This window comes from Thunnus albacares, chromosome 19 (genome assembly GCF_914725855.1).
Source record: "Thunnus albacares chromosome 19, fThuAlb1.1, whole genome shotgun sequence".
Lineage (NCBI taxonomy): Eukaryota > Metazoa > Chordata > Actinopteri > Scombriformes > Scombridae > Thunnus > Thunnus albacares.
Genome location: NC_058124.1, coordinates 8,342,364 through 8,367,068, shown reverse-complemented (window position 1 = coordinate 8,367,068; position 24,705 = coordinate 8,342,364). Strand labels below are relative to the sequence as shown.

The 24,705-nt window shown below is 39.6% G+C and overlaps 1 protein-coding gene across 6 annotated transcripts in view; it reads right to left on the bottom strand.

The window, feature by feature from the left end:
* Window positions 1–24,705, bottom strand: part of fhod3a (formin homology 2 domain containing 3a) — a 60,698-nt gene that overhangs the window by 22,883 nt on the left and 13,110 nt on the right. For all 6 annotated transcript variants that reach the window (XM_044335424.1, XM_044335423.1, XM_044335428.1 and 3 more), the window contains exons 4-5: window positions 7,573–7,640; window positions 6,449–6,554 (exon numbers count right to left, since the gene is read on the bottom strand). In XM_044335424.1, the coding sequence (XP_044191359.1) occupies window positions 6,449–6,554; window positions 7,573–7,640 (174 nt within the window). The remainder of the gene's footprint in view (window positions 1–6,448; window positions 6,555–7,572; window positions 7,641–24,705) is intronic.

Genomic DNA, 24,705 nt, shown 5'->3' with positions numbered 1-24,705 from the left:
TACAAAGTGATCCTGCAAATTCAAATCAATCCTAGAAAGAGAGAGATTTGCCAAAGATCCGACTACTGGCTCATTCGAGTTTGTGAAGGAGCATCTGCCGAGGAGGAAAAACAGATAGTGAAGAGCTCTATTCAACCTTATGGCATTCTGATTAAGGAATTAAAAGGATGATGATGATATTCGCACTAGTGCTGATGATAATGATGACGACGACGATGACAACAAAGACAATGGTGAATATGATGCTGGAAATGGTGATGGTGATGATGATGACGATGACGACGACAAAGATGAAGATAATGCTGGTGATGGTAATGACAGTGACAGTGATGATAGGAATTAGAGTTGATGGTGATGACGTCATTAACATTCAACAAGAACTTTATTCTACACTTACTTTGTGCTTATAATTTAGTGACATCTTCGGTTGTTTTCTATTTGAAAGTACTGTATTAAGTAATATTGGTTCAAACTTGTTGGAATGGAGGATCAATGACACATTACTTTGTTTTTCTCAGGATTTTGCTATTTTGTGATTCACCATGAAGACTGTTTCTGTCTTGAACTTTCCACCCATATATTTTAGTCTTTGATATATTAATCAAAAGTAGATATTCTGTTAGTATTTGTGGTTCATTCAGAATCTGAAACCATGTCGCACATTCTATAAAAACAATAATAATTTAAAGGCTGCAAAAACTTATTTTTTCAATAAGATTCTTACTATGATTGAGAAAGGTCCTGTATGAACACACAATTTTCTGTCCAAATTCAAACAATTTGGTTATTTCACATGGAGGATTTCTGTATTTGTGTTTAGTTTTTGCTCACAGCTTTGAAATGGATGTGGCTGATAGAAAAAAGTATATGAAACAACCACACCCACATCGTTCTGATGAACCAGATTATCTGAGTTCTTGCATGTTAAACCCCTCACAGATAGTACTTGCTTTAGCTTTTCTAATGTTTTAGAACTACCAGCTATAATTGTAAACTGAATATTCACAGAAATGTACTTATTCCAGCTTCCTTGTTACGCCTGAAAAACATGTTTGTTAATTGTTCATGTGTCACTGTATATAAATAAAGAGTTGTAAACGTTCTACACTTGAGTGTTTTATTTGTGCTGGGGTGTTGAGGATTTCCTGTGGAAACTTTAACTCTGCAGTTTGTAACTGACTGCTGGGCTGACAAAGACCACAGAGGTGCAACTACACAAAACAGAAATTACCTCAGTACTTATCATACAAGTGCTTTGATGAAACAAGTGTTAGAAGAAAATAGGGATCTCTCTGTACAAAAAAAAAAATATATGATTCAAAGTACCAATTGGTTTGGCACATTTTGAGTCCTCTATCAAATAAAATATCAAAATCAAGCACAAACTAAAAATTATATGAAAATATCTTTCAAGCCTCAATGGTATTATATTCCACTGTATTTTCTATCACAGAAAATTACATGTTTTTAGACTTATATGTACAGAAGCTGAGCCAAAAAGGTTTGTTTGTCATCTGTTGCTGTACGTTAAAGTGGAGCACAGACTCATTTCTATTCAAACTGTCAGAAGTGAAAGTAAAGGAGGATTTTCACACAGTACATTATTTCATCACATGTTGAATATGAGTTTCAGGGAGGAGTGAACTCAGCTCACACACAGTTTGACCAAGAGACAGAGAAGGCAACTTCCTCAACCATGTATTTGGACTTCAATTTAAAAATTGAAGTCATATCTTCATTTCTTGGACAGATCCTAAAACCCTATGACAAGAAATGTGGGAAAACTGCAAGTATTTTGTCTGTTGATGAATTTCATCTCCTCAACCTTATTGGGAGACAAAGTGCTTATGCGAAGGAGTTTTTCATCGATGAGGAAGAATTTTTTGACCCAGAGTATGACTACGACTTCACTGAACTCTCTGACTACTCTCAGTGTATGAGAGGTGATGAGCTTTATGAGCGCCCAAATGGTTGGTACCGAATGGCCTTAAAGGTCAAAGGTAAATATCCTGATGGAGACACCTGGTTGGGCAGCAAAGGATGGAGGAGTCACTCTGTACGTGGAGAATGGCCTGTTTCCTACCATGGAACAAGCTTGGAAGGAGCCAGAGGCATCATCAAGAGTCACTATAAAGCAGGAGACAGAGCTAAGTATGGCAGAGGAATCTACTCCACACCTGATATACATGTTGCTGAGGAAGAAGATTATGCCAAAACCTTCACATCAAAGACAACGGGGAAGAGTTACAAAGTGATCCTGCAAAATCGAATCAATCCTGAAAGGAGAAAGATTTGCTCAAAATCCAACTACTGGCTCATTCCTGTTCCCAAAGAAGCATCTGCCAAACGAGAGAGAGAAATAGTTGAGCGCTCTATTCGACCTTATGGCATACTGATTAAGGAATTAAAGGATGATGATGATGATGATGATGACATTAGCAATGATGCTGATGACAACGACGATGACGACAACGACGATGACAATGAAGAAGATGATGCTGGCAATGGTGATGACGACGACGACGACGGTGAATATGATGCTGGCAACGGAGATGATGATGACGATGATGATGACGAAGATGAAGATGATGCTGGCAATGGTGATGATGATGAGGACGGTGAATATGATGCTGGCAATGTAGATGATGATGATGATGATGATGATGATGAAGATGATGCTGGCAATGGTGATGATGATGAGGACGGTGAATATGATGCTGGCAATGTAGATGATGATGATGATGATGATGATGATGATGATGATGATGATGATGATGATGATGATGAAGATGAAGATGAAGATGAAGATGATGATGATGATGATGATGATGAAGATTAAGTTGATGTGGGCAGTGGTGATTATGATGATGAGGATGACCATGGTGAATATGATGCTGGCAGTGGCCATGGTAATGACAGTGACAGTGATGACGACTATTAGAGTTGATGGTGATGATGGCATTAATGTTCAACAAGAACTTTATTCTACACTTATGATTACTTACTTTTTCTCAGGATTTTGCTATTTTGTGATTCACCATGAAGACTGTTTCTGACTTGAACTTTCCACCCATTTATTTTAGTTTTTGATATATTAATCAAAAGTAGATATTTCTGTTAGTATTTGTGGTTCATTCAGAATCTGAAACCATGTTGCACATTCTGTAAAACAATGGACCTAAACACAAAATTAATTTGAAGGCTGCACAACATTATTTTTTCAATAAGATTCTTACTATGATTGAGAAAGGTCCTGTATGAACACACAATTTTCTGTCCAAATTCAAACAATTTTGTTTGTTGTCACATGTAGGATTTCTGTATTTGTGTTTAGTTTTTGCTCACAGCTTTGAAATGGATGTGGCTGATAGAAAAAAGGTTATGAAACAACCACACCCACATCGTTCTGATGAACCAGATTATCTGAGTACTTGCATGTTAAACCTCTCATAAATAATGCCTAGTTTTTTTTCCTGAATTTTGTTGTGAATGTTGAATTTGAAACAACATTTTCAGGTGCTTTAGAATTGTCAGCTATAATTGTAAACTGAATATTCATAGTATTGTGTGGTTAAGAAACTTTGGGAAAATCAATATTTAATGATTTATTCTGTCAAAGCATCAGCACTCAGCACTTTTAACCCAATAGTATACTCTTTTTCACAGAAATATATTCATTCCAGCTTCCTTGTTACACTCGAAAAACATGTTTGTTAATTGTTCATGTGTCACTGTATATAAATAAAGTGTTGTAAATGTTCTACACTTCACTGTTTTAATATCACTGGGGTGTGGGGGGATTTCCTGTGGAAACTTTAACTGCAGTTTGCAACTAACTGCTGGGCTGACAAAAACCACAGAGATGCCAACTGCACAAAAGAAAAACGACCATAGTATTTATCATACAAGTGCTTTGATAAGATAAGTGTTACAAGAAAATGGAGAAAATCAAGCACAAACTAGAAATTATATGGAAATAAGCTGCACTGTATTTTCTATTACATAAAATTACATGTTTTTAGTTTTATATGTACAGAAGTTGAGATATGGTTTCCTCATTGAAAGAGTTCTGAACTCAGTGAAAGCAGTCTGAGCAGCTTCACCTTCCCTTTGTTTTACAAAATTACACAAACTTTTGTGATATAGCCCTCACATAATACTAAGATAGGCTCCTGTATGCACTTTCATATATATGAATTCCACTTTGAAGTCTGTAAAGGAACAATTGTGAAAGTCATTCAAATAGGGAAGAATGTAGTTTCTATTGCGTTCATCATCTGTTGCTATACGGCAAAGCGCAGCACACATTCATTTCTATTCAAACTGTGTCAGAAATGAAAGTGACAGAGGACTTTCATACAGTATATTATTTCATCACGTGTTGAATATAACTTTCAGGTTAGAGTGAACTCTCATGCAGTTTGAAGAAGAGACAGAGAGAGCAACTTCCTGAATTATGTATTTGGACTCAAATTTCAGAATTGAAGTCATATCTTCACTTCTTGGACAAACCCTACGACTTTATGACCATAGACGTAGAAAAAAAGAAATTTTGTCTGTTGATGATTTTTTCTTCAACACCATCACCAGGAAGCAACAGGCTTATGTGAAGGAGTTTTTCATTCATGAAGAAGATTTTTTTGCCCCAAAGTATGACTACGACTTTACTAATCTCTTTGACTACTCTCAGTGTAGGAGAGGTGATGAGCTTTACAAGCGCCCAGTTGGCTGGTACCGAATGGCCTTAAAGGTCAAAGGTAAATATCCCGATGGAGACACCTGGTTGGGCAGCCAAGGATGGAGGAGTTACTCTGTACCTGGAGAATGGCCTGTTTCCTACCATGGAACAAGCTTGGAAGGAGCCAGAGGCATCATCAAGAGTCACTACAAAGCAGGAGATCGAGATTCATATGGCAGAGGAATCTACTCCACACCTGATATACATGTTGCTGAGGAAGAAATGTATGCCAAAACCTTCAGATCGAAGACAACGGGGAAAAGTTACAAAGTGATCCTGCAAAATCGAATCAATCCTGAAAGGAGAAAGATTTGCTCAAAATCCAACTACTGGCTCATTCGTGTTCCCGAAGAAGCATCTGCCAAACGAGAGAGAGAAATAGTTGAGCTCTCTATTTGACCTTATGGCATACTGATCAAGGAATTATGAAACAATGACTAATGTAGTCAGTCATCTTTTGCCCAGACCTGTTGCTCGTCCATTTCATGCTGTATCAAAACGCTGTGGACTCAAAGCCTGAGAAGGTACTATCTGAATCTCAGTTGTTCTAAAGGGGATTTCAAGAACTTCATGTTTACTTTGTCAATGCTTCTACTTTGCTTTCATATTTTGTTTCAAATGTATTTTTACAATAATCAAAATATGATGACTTGCTGTATAAAAAGCAATGTGTTTACTTCAGCTTCTCATTCCAGATTTGTAGACTACCAACTGCATACGGTATACACATGTACATTTCAACAAATGAATGCATATTTTAAAGCTTGTGTCATGTCCACGTACAGTCACTGATGCCAGTCTGGTTTTTACACCTGACAAAAATGCCTGTAAAGCACTCACATGTGTTACATAAATAAAGAGCCTTATAGTTAATGCCCTTCAGTACAGTGTTTTTACAGGTGGGGGGTTTAGCAGGGGGAGTTTCAGCCAGGGACCACAGACCCTCTGACAACTACCCTGTTCCATTTTTCACATGGCTGCAACTAACAAGTCATTCCACAATTAAAAGACACAAAAATACTCCATAATTATGCCACTTATGAAAAGATTATGAGTGCATTTACTGCTAGTGGAAATTATAGAAAGCGTGTGTCTGTGTGTGAGTGTGTGTGGAAATTTGTATCTGTGTTCATAAATGTTTTGTGTATTAGAAAATACACAATGTTTTAACTTGAAAACCAAGGAGATATCAGCTGTAGTTGGAGAAATTACAGCATGGTGTTAACTCAAAATGCCTAATTTATTATTTCTAATGCTATTATCATTAATGTAATTGTTATTTTTCATGCAGTATTGCTCTATGTTTGTGTAGTGATTCAAAACCTTAAAAAATACATATGCTATATACAGCGCAGCATATCATTCTAAAATGCTGAATGAAGTAAAAGAGACAGAGGAGAAAGTGTGACAGAGATTAAGACAGAAACAGGAAGGAAGTCTGTAAGAATCACAGAGAATCAGTGTCAGTGTGTAGAGACAAAACTGCACTCTTGGCACAGTGATGTAATTATGGTTCCGGGAACAGTAATTCCTAAAAATCCGCACATTAACAACTGCTCAGATAATGATAAACTAAAAAATTTTTGGGGGGAAATAAGTTTTGCCTACATTATAGTATATTGGCTATACTGTATATAAATATGGTCATGCCAATAAAATCCATTCAAATTTGGATTTTAAAGCGAGAGAAAAGAGAGAGAGAGACCGTACCTCTTAATATGTAGTTCTGGTAGTTCTGGTCAGCTTCTGCTCCCACCTTGATGAGACACGTCAGACCTTCAGCCATCACAAACTCATGGACCAGGTCTTTGTCATCCTGAAATAAAGAATGAAGAGAGAGAGGGAGAAAGAGAACAGGATACATTTATACAACTTACAGAAACACAAAGCCTGACACTAAAGTGTAATTGCATTCTCTTTAAATACCACACAGTGGCAGTAATGTGCAAAGTAATGTGAAACGTTAACAGTACATAAATTTTCAACCCCCCCCCCCCCCCCCCCCCCCCCCCCCCCCCACTGGTTCAGGCCAGCTGATATGCACACTTCACATGTCAGCAACCGTGTGTTTTGCAATTTTGTTGCTTTTGACATGTTGTCTAATATAACAAAAAGAAAACTAAATGGATGATGCAAACACTTGAAGGTAGTTGTCTGACATAACCCAAAAGATTCCTAATGCTGTCTTCAGATGCACTGTGTTAAGTTCAGACTTTCAGAGTCTTACATGTGCTCATTCAAGAGTTCTTGGGAAAAAATAAGCATGGAATCTGGAGAACATCATTTTATTGGTAGCTGTTATGTATTTTTGTAGAAACCAAGCTGCACAAAGCTTGATATAGCAGCAGTGGAATGAAGAGATGTAATATACGTTTTAATTCAACTGTTAAAACGTCAATGCATTTGCCATCAGATACTCGCATGACATTTATGCTATGCTCACATGGTCATATTTACAGGTTCGGGGGCAATAAATCATGAAACTTAGAAGTTTAAAACTTTTCAAACTTTCTCACATTGCTGTTTTGTATGTGCTGAATCACGTGTTATTGTATTTGAGTGCCTTTGTGTGTGTGTGTGTGCTCCAGAAAAAGCTCTTGGTGTTTTAAGTGGCTGACTCCTCTCATCTTAAAATAAAGATTCACTCACAAACACAAAACGCAAACACCCACACACACACACACCCCCACACACACATACAGGCACACAGAGGGAAATGCCACGTTGATGGAGATCCCTGTCATCATGGAAGCGCACAGTGGCCACAATAAGCGACTGTATTCTGCTACAACAAAACTGACAGTAATTGCATGTGAAATATGTGTGTGTGTTACCTGAAAAATTTGCTTTAGAGAGAACAGCGCCCTTCTCAAGTCACGTCCATTGGAGTTATACAGTCTTTCTGCAGAGAGGGAGAGACAAAGAAGTGGTTATTTGTCTATAATTTAACAAACAAAAGCAATGCAAGGGCTATTAAAGTGACTGGACACAATCTGTTGCCTTGTATATTCCCTCGCACACCTTTCATCTCTCTACACTCGTTATATGTTTCATTCTGATGACGAGATCAATAAAACCTGTAATGTCGATGAGTCTCAGCTGTGCAAAAGTTGCACAATAGTTTGAGATGCGAGAGGAAAGCTGAGGTTCGATGGAACCAATCAAACAGCACGACCCGGATCACCTGAGGCAAGCACTTCATCACACACTTTCACCGCGTCCTCACTCGCAGCGCAACACGTGCATGGTCTCTCTCTCTCACACACACACACACACAAACACACAAACACACACACAGACACACACGTTGCAATGGTGATTAGAGCTGTATTGGAATGTTAATGAGTAGCTGGCCGGGCTTCAACGGTGAGGTATTCAGGTCACGACATGGAAAGCACTCAGAACCAACGGCTACAAGCTCTTATACTAGTGCAGTGATATTCAGCTTTATTATTCCTTTCCTTGAACACAAAGAGATAAAAAAAAGTTAGAAAAGTACAAAGAGATCATTAATATACTTCTATAATATTCCTGCAGGGCCTTAAAATGATTATCGGAACCCTTTAATGGTACTTCTGGTATTTCTTATCTCCTACACAGTAGTAACATTAAAATAATCCTTTATATTCAGGGGTTTATCACGTTTTCCTGGTAATCAGTGTTACAGTAATAAACCATCATATTTTGACTATATTCTCATAGTTATGGGTATGTTTTGTCCTTCAAAAATGTATTATTTGAATACCACATGTGCCCCTTCCTCTTTCTCTTAAGCAATGTTAGCATCTCTATGTTAACATATCTGTATGTGTGTGTAACAAAGGTTGACAAAATGCAATAAATACTACTGTCATGAACCATAGAAAGTTATATTTTTGTTACAACCATGTTACAGAGATATTGCTTCAACTCGCTGGTTATTTTTGAGGTTGCACTTTGTCCTCTTGTTGTACTGTACTAATTTTGTCCGCTTCCTGTATACACAAATATTTGCGTTATACAGCACTTGTATTTGCATGTTCATACCCCTATTACGGTCAAACGACAGAATAATTTTCTTAAGTGCTCTGCATTAAGCTCAAAGTCTGTTTATTTGGGTGTGCATGATGTCCATTTGTGAACATGAACAGTTGTGCATTCAGCTGTGTGTCAGCAGGGGGTTTTGGGAAACCTATGTGTGTAAATCCTGAGTTTGCCTGTTGGTAACAAATCCTTTGGTCCATCAGAAGGAGGGGGGATTGGTTAAAAGCGTGTGGAGGTAAGGGCATGGCAGGACAGTGAAACCACCCCCTGATGTGGGCCCAGACGTCTGTGCTGCTGTCTGGAGCTCAGTGGTAACAATCACTAAGCTAGGTAAGGCTATCTCAAGGCCAGGGTCAAAATCATTATCATTCTGCACCCAGACGAAGAATTACAGGCTTCTCTGTCTCTCTATCTGCAGGACTCTTTCTGAAACATTCATGAAATACATCTGTGATAGTCTACGGCGGAGATAATTAAGTTATCGAAGGTCATCAAATCATCTAAATCATTAATGCGAAGAGGCAACTGGCATACAGCAGTAAATGTATGGGAAAAAGTGACTGGAAACAGAAAAGCAAAGGATATGGAGGGTGGGAAAAGAGGAAAAAACACATAACCAGCAAAGAGGTGGGAGGAAAGAAAAGGAAAGGAAAGTAGAGGTCAGTTTCTGATTCGAAGAAAGAGGACCAATTGCTTCTGGGTAATCACGACAGAGCAGACAAATGAGAGAGCCAAAGACACGGAATTCCCCTTCCTAAAATACACAAACTATATGTCGCAGCCAAGTCATTTTACTGAAATGTGGTCCTTGAAGATTTTTAACCCCTACTTAGCTTGTCCAGCAAATTGAAAAGATGGTAAGTTTACAGGCCTGTAATTCTATGTCTTAAAAGCACTTTGAATAGCCTTGTTGTTGAAAGGTGCTACACAAATTAGCTTGCCTTGCAGTTCTAGGGGACAAACAACCACTTTGTTAAAATGTTTACTTCTTATTTACTGTGTCATATTACTGTAAGTTCCCAACATGGTAATTGCATCTATCTGACAGAGAACATTTGACACCTGCTGGGCACAGAAAAGAAAAAAAAGACAATTTTAGTAATATATCAGCTTAACTGTTGATTAGTCACACATGTGCCTTTCATTTAATGTTATGTTTCCTAAAAGCAGGAGAACGTGAATAGGTAGCAGGTGCCATGACCTCACTCGTATCTCATTCAACAAACCACAACAAACTGCGGCTCGGCTATAACGAGCTCTTACAAACTGCCAATTTCTGTCTGATTTCCTTCCTCTCGTTTCTAGGTTTCCCTGGAAATCAAGTGGCCACTTAATGATGCAGGGAACACTCCATCTGGTCCTCGAGGGTCAATGGCTCACTCAGACGATCATGTGTGATGTTTGCGGTCTTCATCAGGCCGTGAGTGGGGCTGTCAGGGTAACCTTTACCAAAACGTCTGCTGTTCATCAGGAGCATGTCAGCAGCAGTGATAAAGCTTAAACTTGGCTTGATTCATTAGTGGTGCACCACTAGTGATGCAGTCAGGTGTGAAAAGCTAGAAACCTGGCGTTATTATTAAGTAGTTTACAAGGAGAACCACCGCCAAGGTAAATAAACGCACACTGAATTACACTTTCAAAAAACGTTCATGTTAAGCTAAAGTTTATTTAATAATCTGATTCCTATACCTCTCTTCTTGCATCTCTACAACATACATCTTACAGAATGAACACCGTTTAGTATAAGAAGCCTCCCATCCTCACATTTTGAGGGTTTAAAACTGAATTTAGGTGAGTGTGCTGCCTCCCTTGCAAGCCATTCATCAAATATAGGCCAGACACATGAATCTAAAAGTTACTGTACTTCATTTTGGTTTCCTGAGCTACAGACTCAAAATAAAAGTATCTGCTAACTGCACAGCTGCATAGGACATATTAAGGACTCATTCTGTGCAGGTTAATGTTGACTGTGACTAATTTATTAACCTAGCAGGACACAGATGATGAACAGTATGCCATAAACTATCAGGACATATTGTTTGTGCCAGGGATGAATTCCATGAAATACAACAGAAGTAGAGGTGAGAGAAATGAGTCATAAGCAGCCTGTGTTAACTTAAAGGGAAACTTTGGTATTTTTCAACCTGGACTCAGGTTTTCCCATCTTTTTGTGTCTAAGTGACTAATGGGGACAACAATTTCTGAAATTGGTCCAGTATTGAGTGAGAGCCTTGCAGCCAGCAGCCGATAAATGGACTGCCAGTAACCTTTATATACTTATAATAACAATCTGAGCCTGTCAGTGGCAAAAACAAGCACTTTTAGTGGCCGTACATTGACGGGGTGCTATTGCCCCGTCGGATTACATTGTAGCCAGTTTTGCAGCTGCTGACTGAAGCACTCTCACTCAATACTGGACCAATTTCAAAAATTGTTGTCCCCATTAGTCATTTAGACACAAAATGATTGGAAAATAGGATCCAGATTGAAAAAGAAGTTTGGATTTTTTGGAGAAACTGGAGATCTCCCCGCATACCAATCATCCGGGGATTTCTAAATGCACAGTAGTTGCTTGAATGGTGGCGAGTACAGCCACTAACAAACATACATTTCAAGGACATGCTTTACTGGACTTGATGCTCTCCCTCCATTCTCCTCTGTAGTGAACTGCATGTCACTGCCCCCATATCAAGGGCCGCCCTAAAGACTTTAGATTGTTTCTGCAATGCAGGTTTTTTTTTTAAAACTTTATAATTGTTTCCACCAAATTTTAACAACGAAAGCTGGAAGATTGTCCTCAGTCTCTAGTTGAGCGAAGCATTTAAAGACTTGTGAGTAGAGAGGCTAGAAGACAGGTTGTTAGTTCACATATCAACACAATCAACAGACTACAAAACCATGTTGTTTTTACGTAATCGATATCTACCTGCCACTTAATTTTGTTTCCAAAGCAAATCCCATTGAAACAGTCCTTTTCTTTTTTTTCTTGATACTATAACAAGAGAATCCTTCATTTGTTTTTTCAGACTTAAACATTCAGTAGTAAAACTTTTTAAGATGTTTTTTGCAGTGCATAGTTGAGACAACAGCATCACAGTATATGCCAACATTACTCATGGTAATACCCTGCAATCACCTGATAGTTGCTAACAAAGTCTTGTCAACATAATTACCCTTCTGCTCCAGAGTAAACACAGTTTGACATGCTAAAATAATCAATGGGCCGTTGTCCCATTGGCACAGGGGGTTCCAGCTGGCTTAACACTGATGGCGCATTCAACCCTGGAGATAATTCAAACAAACTACTCTCACCTTCAACCTCTGGGCCAAACAGCTTGGCCTAACAACACTGCTTCAGTGCCTGCATCTCTCTAGAGGGAGACTGAAATAACAACGAAACATAAACTAGGAAGATAACACATCTTAATTAGATGCCCTCCATTGGTTCAAGCGACAGAGCAGTAAATGTGGGGGTAAGTGAGGAAGGGGAAAAAAGCAAAAGGATGGTGTTTCAATGAAGGATTTGCCTGTCCACGTGTCTTTTGCTGGTCATCCTCTCTTTTTCCTGGCTGTAGGTTTTATTATTGTCACAAGAAAAGCTGAAACACACACTGGGATGTGTCATTGTGGCTTGTGCGTGTGTGTGCTCGTGCAGTATCTGCGTGTGTGTGCGCATGCATATCTGTGAATGTGTGCTCGTGCCCGTGTGTAAGCGCTGGTGTTTGCTGAGTGCAGACAGACAGATGAAGGAAAGACAGAAAGGCACGTTTCATTTATAGACTTTCTTGGAGTTTTTACTGTTTTGTTTTGGAGGACTCACAGTTCTTGTCCACGCTATTTCCCCATGACCTCACATGCACTGCATTATGTCAGCCTTAACAAGTCATTTAGCCCCATATTCCGTCTTAAAATCGTAATTTTCTTGAAGCAAAGGGGGAAAATCTGCCAGCAGAATGAGTTATTTCCACTTGTTTCTGATGTAGCTACTTCTGTTCATAATTTTCAGATATATTTTTATAGTTTATCCAAAGAGTAAAACAAAACCTTTCCATGAGCCTTTAATAGTAAATAACACTACGCTAAGTGTGCATACTCAATAAGTCAAAAGCCTTACCCAGCATGTGAAGCTACCTCTATAATTAGAGTTTTATTGAAGGAATGACATGGACACTGGTGTTCAGTTACTGTTTACTCTCTAACAGGGTTTCTTAAATCCTCAACACAAGTGTAGACCAAACAGATATAAAAAATTATCATCATGTCTATTGCATATCATCTACACTTCTTAAGTGACTTGTCATGAGAAAAACAGATTTATTGGATTTGCAACACAAATTTTTTTATTCTGTGATTTATTATATTGTTCTAATAATGTTTAAAATAATGAATTAAAAACATAACTTTGAGGTTCAATAATTGGTTAAATTACTTGTTGTTTAATAAAGTGTAAGGAATAAATTCATTACTTAATGAACATAGAAGAAAAATGCAATGGAAGGACCTGTATGTGCATTAGTGCACGTGTGCATGTGTGCATGGGAGTGTCCTCTGCAGTGCATCAGGGATTCCCCCAGTGTTGAGTCTGTCTGCTAAGTCGTTCAGGAGTGCTCAGAGCCCTCCTTCCCCTCCTGCCATAATGAGATTAGTGCTGTGACCCTTCAGCTTTGACTAATCCCTGCACATTTACTGCACCATCTACACATCTCCAAACAGAAAAACACACAGGCCAAGTCAGGTTAACACAAGACCTAATCCACAGCAATTATACTCACAACCGCACTGCAGTTTGTTACACTGCTGCAACGCAGTTTGTTACACTGCTGCAACGCAACTGGGGACTCTGCAAAAACAGAGTCCCCAGTTGACTGAAGTCAGCACCAGTCTACTACTACTACGCTTAATCCTCAGACTTAACAACAGGAAGTCAGGTCAGCAGATATTTCTTTAAGGAAGGCATAGTTAAAGAGACAGTGGTGTGAAGATGGGTCTGGTACACAAAAGGTAATAAGATGTTCATCATAAAAAGGAATAAGAAGGAGTTACAGCCATTGAAAAAGTGCCTTAAGATGTAGTTCCTTTCAAGACCACTAGATGCTGGCTGCAAGCACAAAAGTGAAATTTCTTCCAACTAGAAAAACAGAGTTAGTGCATGTTTTTCCACAAAACATTAGGGTCTCAGCAACTAACCTCACTTCTTCTTAGAAATTGAATTGTTCTAGATGCTTGCTTGACCCACCTCAGCACCACCTTGCTTCCTGTTGCCCAAGTTTGGATTCTGACATGACGTTGACAGCAAAACCAAAATCCTCTCAGAAACTTGATGTCACAAATGCTATATTTATGTTTTTCTACAATCTATGGATGTAAGCATGAGAGATCTGATAAACAATCTGCTTTATCGTTTCCATTTTCTCATCACAAACAATTTGAAGATGTTCTCCTAGGCTCTGGGAACTTGTGATGGGCATTTTTCACACATTTTCTGACATTTTATGGATCAAACAATCAGAAGATTGATCAATAATGAAAATAATCGCTAGTTGCAGCCATACTTTTAGTATTTAAAAAGTTGGTTTACAGTAAAAAAGGAAATAGATGCAAGCAAAGAGACAAAGAACCCCAAACACTAAACCTCAATGAAACCTTCTCACTGATAGTACATAAACCTGCTCTACTGTATGTATTTTGACCAGGGGGGATTATTTTAGTGTAACTCTAAGGACATCTTCATTAGGTCACAGGATATTTACAGATAAGCACACACCGAGGTCAACCAAGGGTAATATTTTTCAGGCTAGTACAACTGTATGCGGGTCAAGCGAGAGAGGGGCGGGTCACAGCTGGTGGTCCAGCATTTAAGCCTAGTTATAACCGCTGACTCGTGTTTCTGGAGGATTTCATTGCACCCCTTAAAAAAAAAAAAAGCCCCCACCCGGCTGTCTGGGCCAATCAGTCAGTTGGCTTTTAAACTAGGTCTTCAGTGGGATCTAAAATAAAGAAGTGAGAGGAGCATAAGGTGTAATGGCACGCTGGAGAGCCTGATTTAATCCCAGGAAGTCTTTCCCTCTCTGGGCTGGTATCACACTAAATATAGGCCGGTTGGATATCAAACATACTGTAACACCCATAGATGCAGGGTTCATTTTTCAGGTCATGCAGTGCAGTGTGTGTGTGTGCACTGCCCTGTAATATTTACATTCAGTCAAGTAAAAATGATGCCAATTGGATGAGACAATCCCAGTCATTTTCAAGGCAGCTTCACCTGAGTGAGGAATGAAACTTGATGCCAATAGTTCAATAATATCAAGGAGGTTAAACTTTGCTCTGTGAGTGAGATTAATTTTAAGAAGTGGCAGATTTTACACCACAAGCACATTTCTTTTAACTTTTTCTAAGAAAATATGATGAAAAAACGACAAGATTGAATTTTGTCTCAGCGTGTGCAAAAGGTGCAGCTGCTTGTGTGCAGCACACATCTGTGGAGCGGCACATCCATAAATCTGTAGTTAAAAGAATAAATACCCCCCTCAATCTGTCACAAGCTAATATAGTTTGGACAATAATGCACCATTTCAGTCTCATGTCAAGTGAAGTTAAAAGGAAAAGTTGGCAGGCAGCAAAGACTGCTGAGGACAACTGGGTTATTTTGCGACTGTCTATTTTCTGTCTGTTGGTCTTGGCCTACAGTATGAGTACTGGAGGCTGCTGATGGTGCAGATGACGTGTGTGTATGTGTGTGTGTGAGGGAGAGTGAGGGAGAGGGAAAGGGAGAGTGAGACCTCCAAGGTTTGACTGTGGGATGCATGAGATTTAAAGAATGGCGACGGACCTAGACATGAGATTACACCAGGCTCAGCAGGGACACACACAAACATGTACACACATCCACAGGCAGATACAGTACAACTATAAGCCTGAATGCAAATGTACTGGGAATGGAAACACTTGGGAGTCAATGAAAACAAACTTTTATATGATTCCCACAAATCCACCTCTGTGGAAACAAATGACTGCATATTTTACAGTTAACACTCTGATATACAGCACATACAACATACCTACACACACACAATCACACACACACACACACACAGTAAAATATCTCCAGACTGTAACCTCGAATCCTGATGAAGGACTTCAGCTGTGAAAGAAGCCCAGAAGCAGATGTCTGTAGGAAAGAAACTTACTGCCACATAAACACATAAAAGACATAAAAATACATAATAAAAATACACACACACACACACATATACACATACACACTCACAAATACACACTCTGAGACCAAAACGTGCCCTGTGCCCTTCACATGACCCTGGCACCTCTAAATTAGTCCACAAACACACACATACACGTACACACATACACACACACAGGAATAGTTACCCACAACACAAACACAAATATACTCAGCTTTTCTAGCAGGCTCCATGTGCTGCCACGGCGATGACAGGCCTGAGAGCAACAGACAGCTACAGCACTGCTCTATATTCACACGCACAAGTGCACACACACAGACTAACTTACGCTATACAGAGACAGTGACAACTTATTATATACGCATACCAACATTATACAATATAAGATAAAACAAACTAACGTATGCAGCTCAATTGATTCATTTGTCTTCTTGCATCAGTGTCAGTGAGAATAAACATTCTGGATATCAGTTTTACACAGTGTAACTATTGGAAAACGGGCCAGAAATGTTTACATGATGAAAGCTTTGATAATAATCATGAACAAATAAGATTATGAAGTAAATGACTGCAGTATGTCATGCTGTTATTGTAACTGCTAGTGCTTGTCAAAATGAACCCCAGATTTTCCATAAACTCTAAAGATTTCTGTTGTAAAAACAATGTCCAATGCTCCATTTGGACTGGAAGAAAAGCAGCTTAATCTCATTTTTTTGTCAGAAATCAATTTGTGCTGTAAAGCAATCCAACACATTAACAAATACACTGTTACAGCTGTAGTTTGTAGGTAATTTACTTTCTTGCCGAGATTTACATGAGATCGATACCACTCTCATGTCCGTCCATCATGTTGTCTCTGTGAGGTTGCTAGGCAAGCAGCGGAGACTCCAGGAAGTGACAGAAACAGTGCAACACATAACCCCTGTAAAACCACACTGTCATATTTACAGTTCAGTTTTGTACAAGTTAAAGAAAGAAGATATAATTAATAATTAATTTCCGTTTGGGTTTAATAATGTACCTATCTATCTATAACTTGTTAATCAGTGACCTTTGGAGGTGCTGGTAGGAAGGATTGTTACTTTGGGATGTAGCCAGGCTAACTGTTTCCCATTGTTTCTAGTCTTTATGCTAAGCTAACCAGCTATCTCTCAGCAAGAAAGCATATCAGGGCATTTCCCGAAATGTCAAACATTTCCTTTAAATGCAGAACAAGGCTGCCAAACTGTGGAATGATCAAAATCAAAATCTTGTCCATTTCACTCAAAACTTTTGTCCAAATATTGCGTGCAACTGACATTATGTCATGGAGCTGGTATGTATTTGCATTTTATTTGTGTTATAAAGTGTGACCTGGTTTTCTGCAGCATGCGGACAGACACAAAACCTGATTGTGGGAAATATTGTTGTCTTCACTCCCACATACAAGTGTGCACGTGTGAAACAAGCGTCCAGTGTTTTCCCTCAATTTTCTCCCACCCACCTTTTGTCATTCTCTCTCTCTCCCTCTCACTTCTCACGCTCGCTATTGCTGTCATTGTTAATTGACTGGCTTCACTGTGCATGTGCAGTGACAACGCATGTCAGACATAAGAAAAAAAAATCAAAGACAAGCAGAGAGAGGACATTTAACTTTGTAGCTAAAATAACGATTATTTTATATGTATAGCTGGCTTCTTTTATGGGCTTTGCAAATGTACTTTGTCAGCATTATTTTTTGATAAAGTCATACAAATAAATCGCCTAAATGGAGTATGTAGAGAAAGGGAGGCTGACAAAAAAAGAGAAAAGGAGACAGATATGAAAAAAGAGGAAAGTCAAACGGAGAGAGAGAGAGAGAGTGAGAAAGACAAACACAGTAGAAACAGACAGAGGAAGCAGAGACGAATAACAGCAGCCAGAGTGAGTAAACAGAGAGGATACTGGAGGATATGTGCTGCTTGCTGAGTGGATTAACTGAGTGAAATCTTGCTCTGACTCATACCACACTTGCCTGTTATTATACTCCTCCCTTGTTTGTGTATGTGTGTGTGTGTGTGTGTGTGTGTGTGTGTGTGTGTGTGTGTCTAATACAGCCGGCATGATGACATACGATGTAAGATAATGTATAAGGGGGTTATAGCATAGTTTGATATATTTACAGACAGAGAAGAGACTGTATCAGTTCCACTTTTTTAAGTCTGTTGTTCTTGGCTAACAGTGTAGATCATATAGACGATGATAGATGGCCCAGCAACTTAGATGTGCGTGTGTGTGTGTGTGTGTATGTGTGTGAGAGGTGACAGAGAGAGAGAGAGAGAGAGGACTATGACAGTCAAATGAGATGAAAGATTACAGAGTGGTGTGCAAATAGTTTCCTAAACAACCTATGGGTGACATGGGAAATTAACCTGCAGACAAACTAAATGGAGATGAGATATAAATACTATATAACACAACAGAAAGCATATGTTTATGTTGGACTTATACTGGAGGATGATTTACACTGGTTGTGAAAAAGCATGGGAGTTAGAGGCACAGTTAACTTCTTGTCAGTCCAGCCGAATTAATCTCTACATTAAGCTGCCAAAGCAATATTCCCAAACTTTTTTTAACTCCAAAACACATGCTCAGAGGAACCACAGTGTGTTAAACTTAGTAGAAAACTGTGGGATTGTACCACTTTGGCTTAACTTTCTTTCTCTCACTCCTCTCCTCACCTGTAAGTCAGAGAACCACGGTGCTATGACATAACTTGTGGAGCTGCTGGCTAACTGCTGCTCTGTCTGGCAGGTGCATTTCCTCCTTGCTTTGTTTTTCCCTTGTGTTTCCTTCCCTAAGTGATTTACCATTTCCCTGGAAATCCTCCCTCTCCCTGTCTCGCTCCACACATCCCCTAAACCCATCATCCCTAAAACCCCACGGCTGGATCAGATGCCAAGCCTGCAGATTCTCCAGTGTGTGTTCTGGATGTTTAGCTTGTGGTAATTGTAATGTTTTATTGCATTATGTAATAGTTTGAAAATGATTAAAACAGACCAGCCAGAAGTTTGTGCAGGCGCACTCGGGCGCATATATGAACAAGCCCAGACATAACACTCAGACACACACACAGCCAAACACACACAAACACACACACACACACACACACACACACACACACACACACACACATGTATGTAGTCATATATTTCTTACTTTCTTCCGGTAACTTCACTGAGGACTGGGAGAGCAAACCCCAAACAGCAGCGTGTTCTGCCACAGCACAACAGTTTGGCTGCTCATGTTTGTCAGCATAACTAGAACCCAGGGAAAATCCTGCCACATCCACAGAAAGCCCAACACTGTAACATCAAGACAGGACTCACCACACCACAGCAACAGATCACAGTGAATATAGAGACTCACAGCTGCAAAGCACATCTGGATTTCACAGAAAAACCAAAAACATAAAAGCAGCAAATAATCACATTGTAGTTTTACTGTATATTGTGGAATTGTGCAGCCTGACAGCTGAGTGTAATCAGTGCAATATGTAGAGTTGTTATCCAGGTCTCTTTATGTCTAAAAAGATCATTTAAATCTACAAATGCAGCTGTTGCAAAGGTTCCACTTTTATACACTTATGCAACTACTAAACTGTTTGAAAGACCAGACAGCCAGTTATTTACAGTAAAAGAGCCAATGTGAAGAGTGCTACTGCAGTAGGAATGGACAACAGCTGCAGGATAGATGCATGTTATGTCTTCTCTACAGCGGCTACTGCTGTAAAATTATTCCACCCCTTCCACTGCTCTACACCTCCATCCCTAATGCCTCATCAGCCCATCTCTCCATCTCCCATAGCAGTAAGTAAGGCATGACTCATGTGGGCGCAATGCTCTCAGTTGCTCCTCAGGGTTTCAGCTGCTGGTGAGGGTAAAGGGGAAACTATTCGAGTGATTTTCTCATTCTTGCTTTGCTCTCTGGGATGAAAAGAGAAGAGTACTCTGAATGCATATACTGCTGATTTCAGGTAATGGTGAGACAGTGGAACAGAAAACACGTAAAGATAAAGAGATAAAAAAAAAGACTGAGTGACAGGTCTAAACTTGTCAAAGACCACGCAAACACTTCATAAGCATAGCGAAATATCCTTGTTGACTCACACACGTGCACGCAGAGAGATCATAGGCACAACTCCTTGAGCCAAAGCCACAGGTGTCTATGAGAACAAAGAGTCACGAACAGTATGTGAGGCTGAGCAGAGTAAATATAGATTTAGAGAGCAGAGCGGGCAAGCCAGGAAAAGAAAGAAATGCAGTTAAACAACAGAGGTGGAGTGTGTTTGAATGAAACCAGTGTATGCAATGTAGCACAAAGCAGACTAATAAGAGGATGAAGGAGAAATGATGCCAGATTGAAAAGCAGTTAGAGCACATTGTCTGAGACTAGCACAGATATTAGAGAGCAGCGTGTCAGCGAAACCATATAATGTGTCTGGACTTTTACGACTGCACAGCCACAGATGTCCTATACCACTGCCCCCCTCCCAGCTTGCCCATCAACAAGCATTATCTCCCTGTCACACCATGCCATTACCAGGCCTTATCTCCTACAGCGCGTGGGGGGGGGGGGGGGGGTGGACACCAACACAGTAAATCGCTGTTAGAACCAGCTGGAGTTGTCTCTTTCTGCAACATCTCAAGGCCAGACTGCTGTCACTATCACCGCACCCCCGTCGGTGCAGCGACAACGAGTACTGCTTTTTATATTTACAAAGACTGTGATTTGTGCAATGCTTACTGATGCCTTCGAATCCTCAAAATATCTGAGAGAGAAGCAAGGAAACATGGAGCACAGTCTTCGACTCGGTTTTTCGACAAGCTGCTAATTTGTTATGTAACAGCACAACCAGGGAAAATCAAAGCAAGTCAACCTTCACTCCAGCTCAACCTCCCACCCCTGCCTCTCCTTTACAATACTGCAGGGGGTGATTAGAGACGGATAATTGGGGCGCCGAAATCCAACAGTATAGAAGCCAAATTTCTTTGAAAAAGGTCTAAATTCCAGAGCCAAGTGCCAAGGGATTGAACAGGCTCCAAAACACATGCAAGGTCTTTTGTTCTGCCCTCCAGCTCTTTTGTTTCACCTGCTGTAACACTCATTACAGGGAGCTTTACCTGTCAGACAGCATACCCTCTCTATATTTGATCACTTAAACTGTATTTAATTACTGCATATCCTTTCACTTCAGGAGATGCTGGGAAATGAGGCCGCATGGGAAACAAGAGCTTTGGGATTCTGAAAACGTCTTGTTAAGTAATGTGCTGTTAAAACAGAGCACACATTAGAAAATTATAGTTTGTGTATAGGCAGAGCAGGTTTATACTTGGTTTTATCATTTCATCATGCTTATTTAGCTACAGTGTTTGTCTAACTTTGGCTTTGGATTTATTACTTTGTCAATATGTTATTGTCTTGTATTGTGTTTTTATGTCATGTGTAGAATATACAAAGTAGCTAATGGAAATCCAACAAAAAGCTAACATCCACGGTTGATTGACTCAGAAGGAAAACACACAAGTGACGTTGGTTTACTTTGATCTTTTTATCATAAAAAGTAATTTCAAAACTATAAATAATACTTAGAGCAGATTAAAGCATAATTTATATAATTTTATATAAACAATAGCTCATGACTACTTGTATGAAAAAGGTGTAGCTTGTGGTGATTAACCCACGGAGATTTATCATCCCATTCTGTGGTTCCCCTCAGCTATATTGAGCTTTATAGCGTCTTTCAGCCTTTGTTTTGGTTTTCTGTCCCACAACTTTATGGTTCAGTCTCACTGTTCTCATAACTATAGTTTTCAGCCACAACAGGCAGCTATTTTCATCAAAACAGCTCTAAAAACCAACTATACCTAGTTGACACTAAACAGCAGACGTACAAAGTTAGCTACTAGCTGATGAACAGAGTAGATATTTAGCAGCTAAATAGCCAGATATTTACCTCATGAGTTGATTAAGACCAAAACAGAGCCAAAAAGAAGAGTGAATATTGGACTTAATTGCACCAGGTGGCCAGAAATACTCCAAATAAATGTTAAAGCAACATGTTGCTCGTTATCTTAAATAGGCAACTGTTTGCTAACATTTATTGGTGACCCCTGCTAACATTTACTGTCTAGCATCACTGTCAGATCAAATTTTACTCTTCATAAGCACACTGGTTAATGACAAGGTATCTCATGAACTACTGACCGGATATCTGTGACCCTTTGAACTTTCTTCTAGAGAAAATATTAAACAGTAATTAGCAAATTCCAATGAAATTTACTAATCATGTTCATGCCCCCCAGAAAATGACCTTTCTCCCATTTTGGACACTTTTGGTTTAGCATCGCCCTCTAACCAATATGTCAACTTTGCACGAGACATGTCATAACATAATTGTCAAATTTCAATTAAATGAAATCATGGCCATGCCCACATGTTTTGATCAGAACTTCCATATTGTGTGGTGTAATGTAAACTGATGCCTCTAGGTGCCACTGATGCTGCTATCAGGACTGTAGACTTCTAGTCTTGCTATACACGACTGTTCAGTGCAGAAAAAATGTCTAATACTAGTACAAGAGAAGTTAAGTTAATTTCAGCGACCTATCAACATTATTCATTCTAATTTTCCTCTATCTTCCTCAATCAACGCTTTTTTGTCACATCTTGCTTCCTATAACTCTAACATTAAGTGAGTAGAGGTTCAGCACTGTGCTGCCTTCCTTGCATGTTTCTGTGCTGTCAACACTTTCTAAAGATAACACCTCCACTTCACCCACACCCCTGAACCACCTCTCTCTGCCCGTCAGCTAAGGCCTACAACAACTCCACTGCAACAGAGACAGCTAAAATTAACCCTTAAACAGGAGGTTCTGATTGGCACTCTGACAGGACTTGCAGACCACGGGATCAACGAAGACAAAAGGGTGGAAATGTGGGAGAGAGGGCACACAAGTAAACACTGAAAGACAAAAGAGAAAAAAAAGAGACAGACATACATAAACATAAACATAGATGGGGAAAATGATGAGGCTAAAGCTGAGGACACCCAGGATATCCGCCTTGCATTTAAAAAAAAAGAAAAATTCCTGTCAAATTGACCCCAATTTCTTGGTGGGTGCTGAGAAAACCTGGATCACTAAAGTGCCACGAAGACCTCTCCAGTGCAGATACATTGTCTGCAGGGTTGTGCTTACACCAGCAGACAAAGTCACTGTTTTGCTGACCATGCCAATGAGTCCTCCTTTTCATATACAACAGAAAACCCCATTAACTCACACACATTATCACACCCTCACTCACACATACACGCATCACAGAGCATCCTTAATCCCAAATTGGCAAGATGGCATGTAATTTGATCTTTCCTTTAGCAGCGGTGCCAAGAAATGCCAAGGAGAGCTGTGTTTCTCATACAGTTATACTCTTTTTTTTTTCAACCTTGTGGCCTTGAGAGAAGATCAATGACTGACTAAAGAAGCCAGGTCTAAAACCCTGAGATCTGCCTGACATTTGAACTTAGTACAATCAAATCCTGATCCTCACCAGTCACAACTGAATGCTGATGAGTAAGATTAGGAAAATCTGAAAGGAATTGATCCTTTCCTGCATTTTAATCACAAAAACCAAACATTTCTCACGCATGTGGCACGGTCAGCAATCCATTAATTTAAACATGCGATCCTACAGCACCATACTGACCAACTAACTGTAAGTCACAGATACTTGATTCTGTAAGCAATCTGTATCCTTGATTGTGACAGACTTTTCATTTAGTGGATAGTATGCTGACCACTACTCAAGCGATTTGAAGGTCAAGGCCCCAGAGGATTACAGAGCGTTAAACGGGTAGATGAGTGGACAGCTGAACCGACTCATTGAAGCACCACTGAGAGGGGGTTGGAAATTGGTCAGTGGATCTCTAAAGTGAACGGATCACTCGGACTCGCTTGAGCTATCTGATTATGTGTCTGTTTAATGCAGTAGAATTACAAAACCGCCACTCCAGAGTATCAACTCCGGTCAGGATTTGGTTGCTGCCCAGCATCTGTGCTATGCTGAATGAAATCTGGATTGTGGTCAATACAGCCAGTAAACTCTGTCATCAAGCCTTGGCATTGGGCAAAATTTGAGTTTCAGTCATGCCCTTCAAAAGGAAATGCATCTCATATGGTGATGATGCGAAGTTCATTTTTAATAACAAGTTTTTTCTCAAATTGTACTAAAAAGGGATACTGGTTTTCCTCAAACCAAGATGAGGCATGGGAAGATCCCTCATAAAAGCCTGTGTGTGTATTACATGTGTATGAGTGTGAGAGAAAAATTTAGCTTACACCATTACTCACTCCATTCACTCAGGCCCGTTAGAGGATGACAAGAGAAATGTGGTGTTCGTGGATGCACGTATACTTGTGCACATTGTGTGTGCATACTGTATATGTATGCAGCAGGTGGCTGCAGACTCTGGTCAGGTTTTCTTATCCCCTTAAGAGTATAGCTTGTCTGTTTCAAACATCGCTGACTCTGGTACTTAAGCAAGCAGTTATTCTAAGAAAGTCAGGGAGCCATATGTCCAGCAGTAAATCAGAAAACCAAGTGAAGGTGTACAATCCCTAAAATGGGAAAAAAAATGGGAATAGTTATGTGGCAAAAACGTCTCTTAATGTCCCTTTTTATGTGCTTTTTTCTCTCCTTAATGTTCTACTCCCAGTGACCTTTCACCTC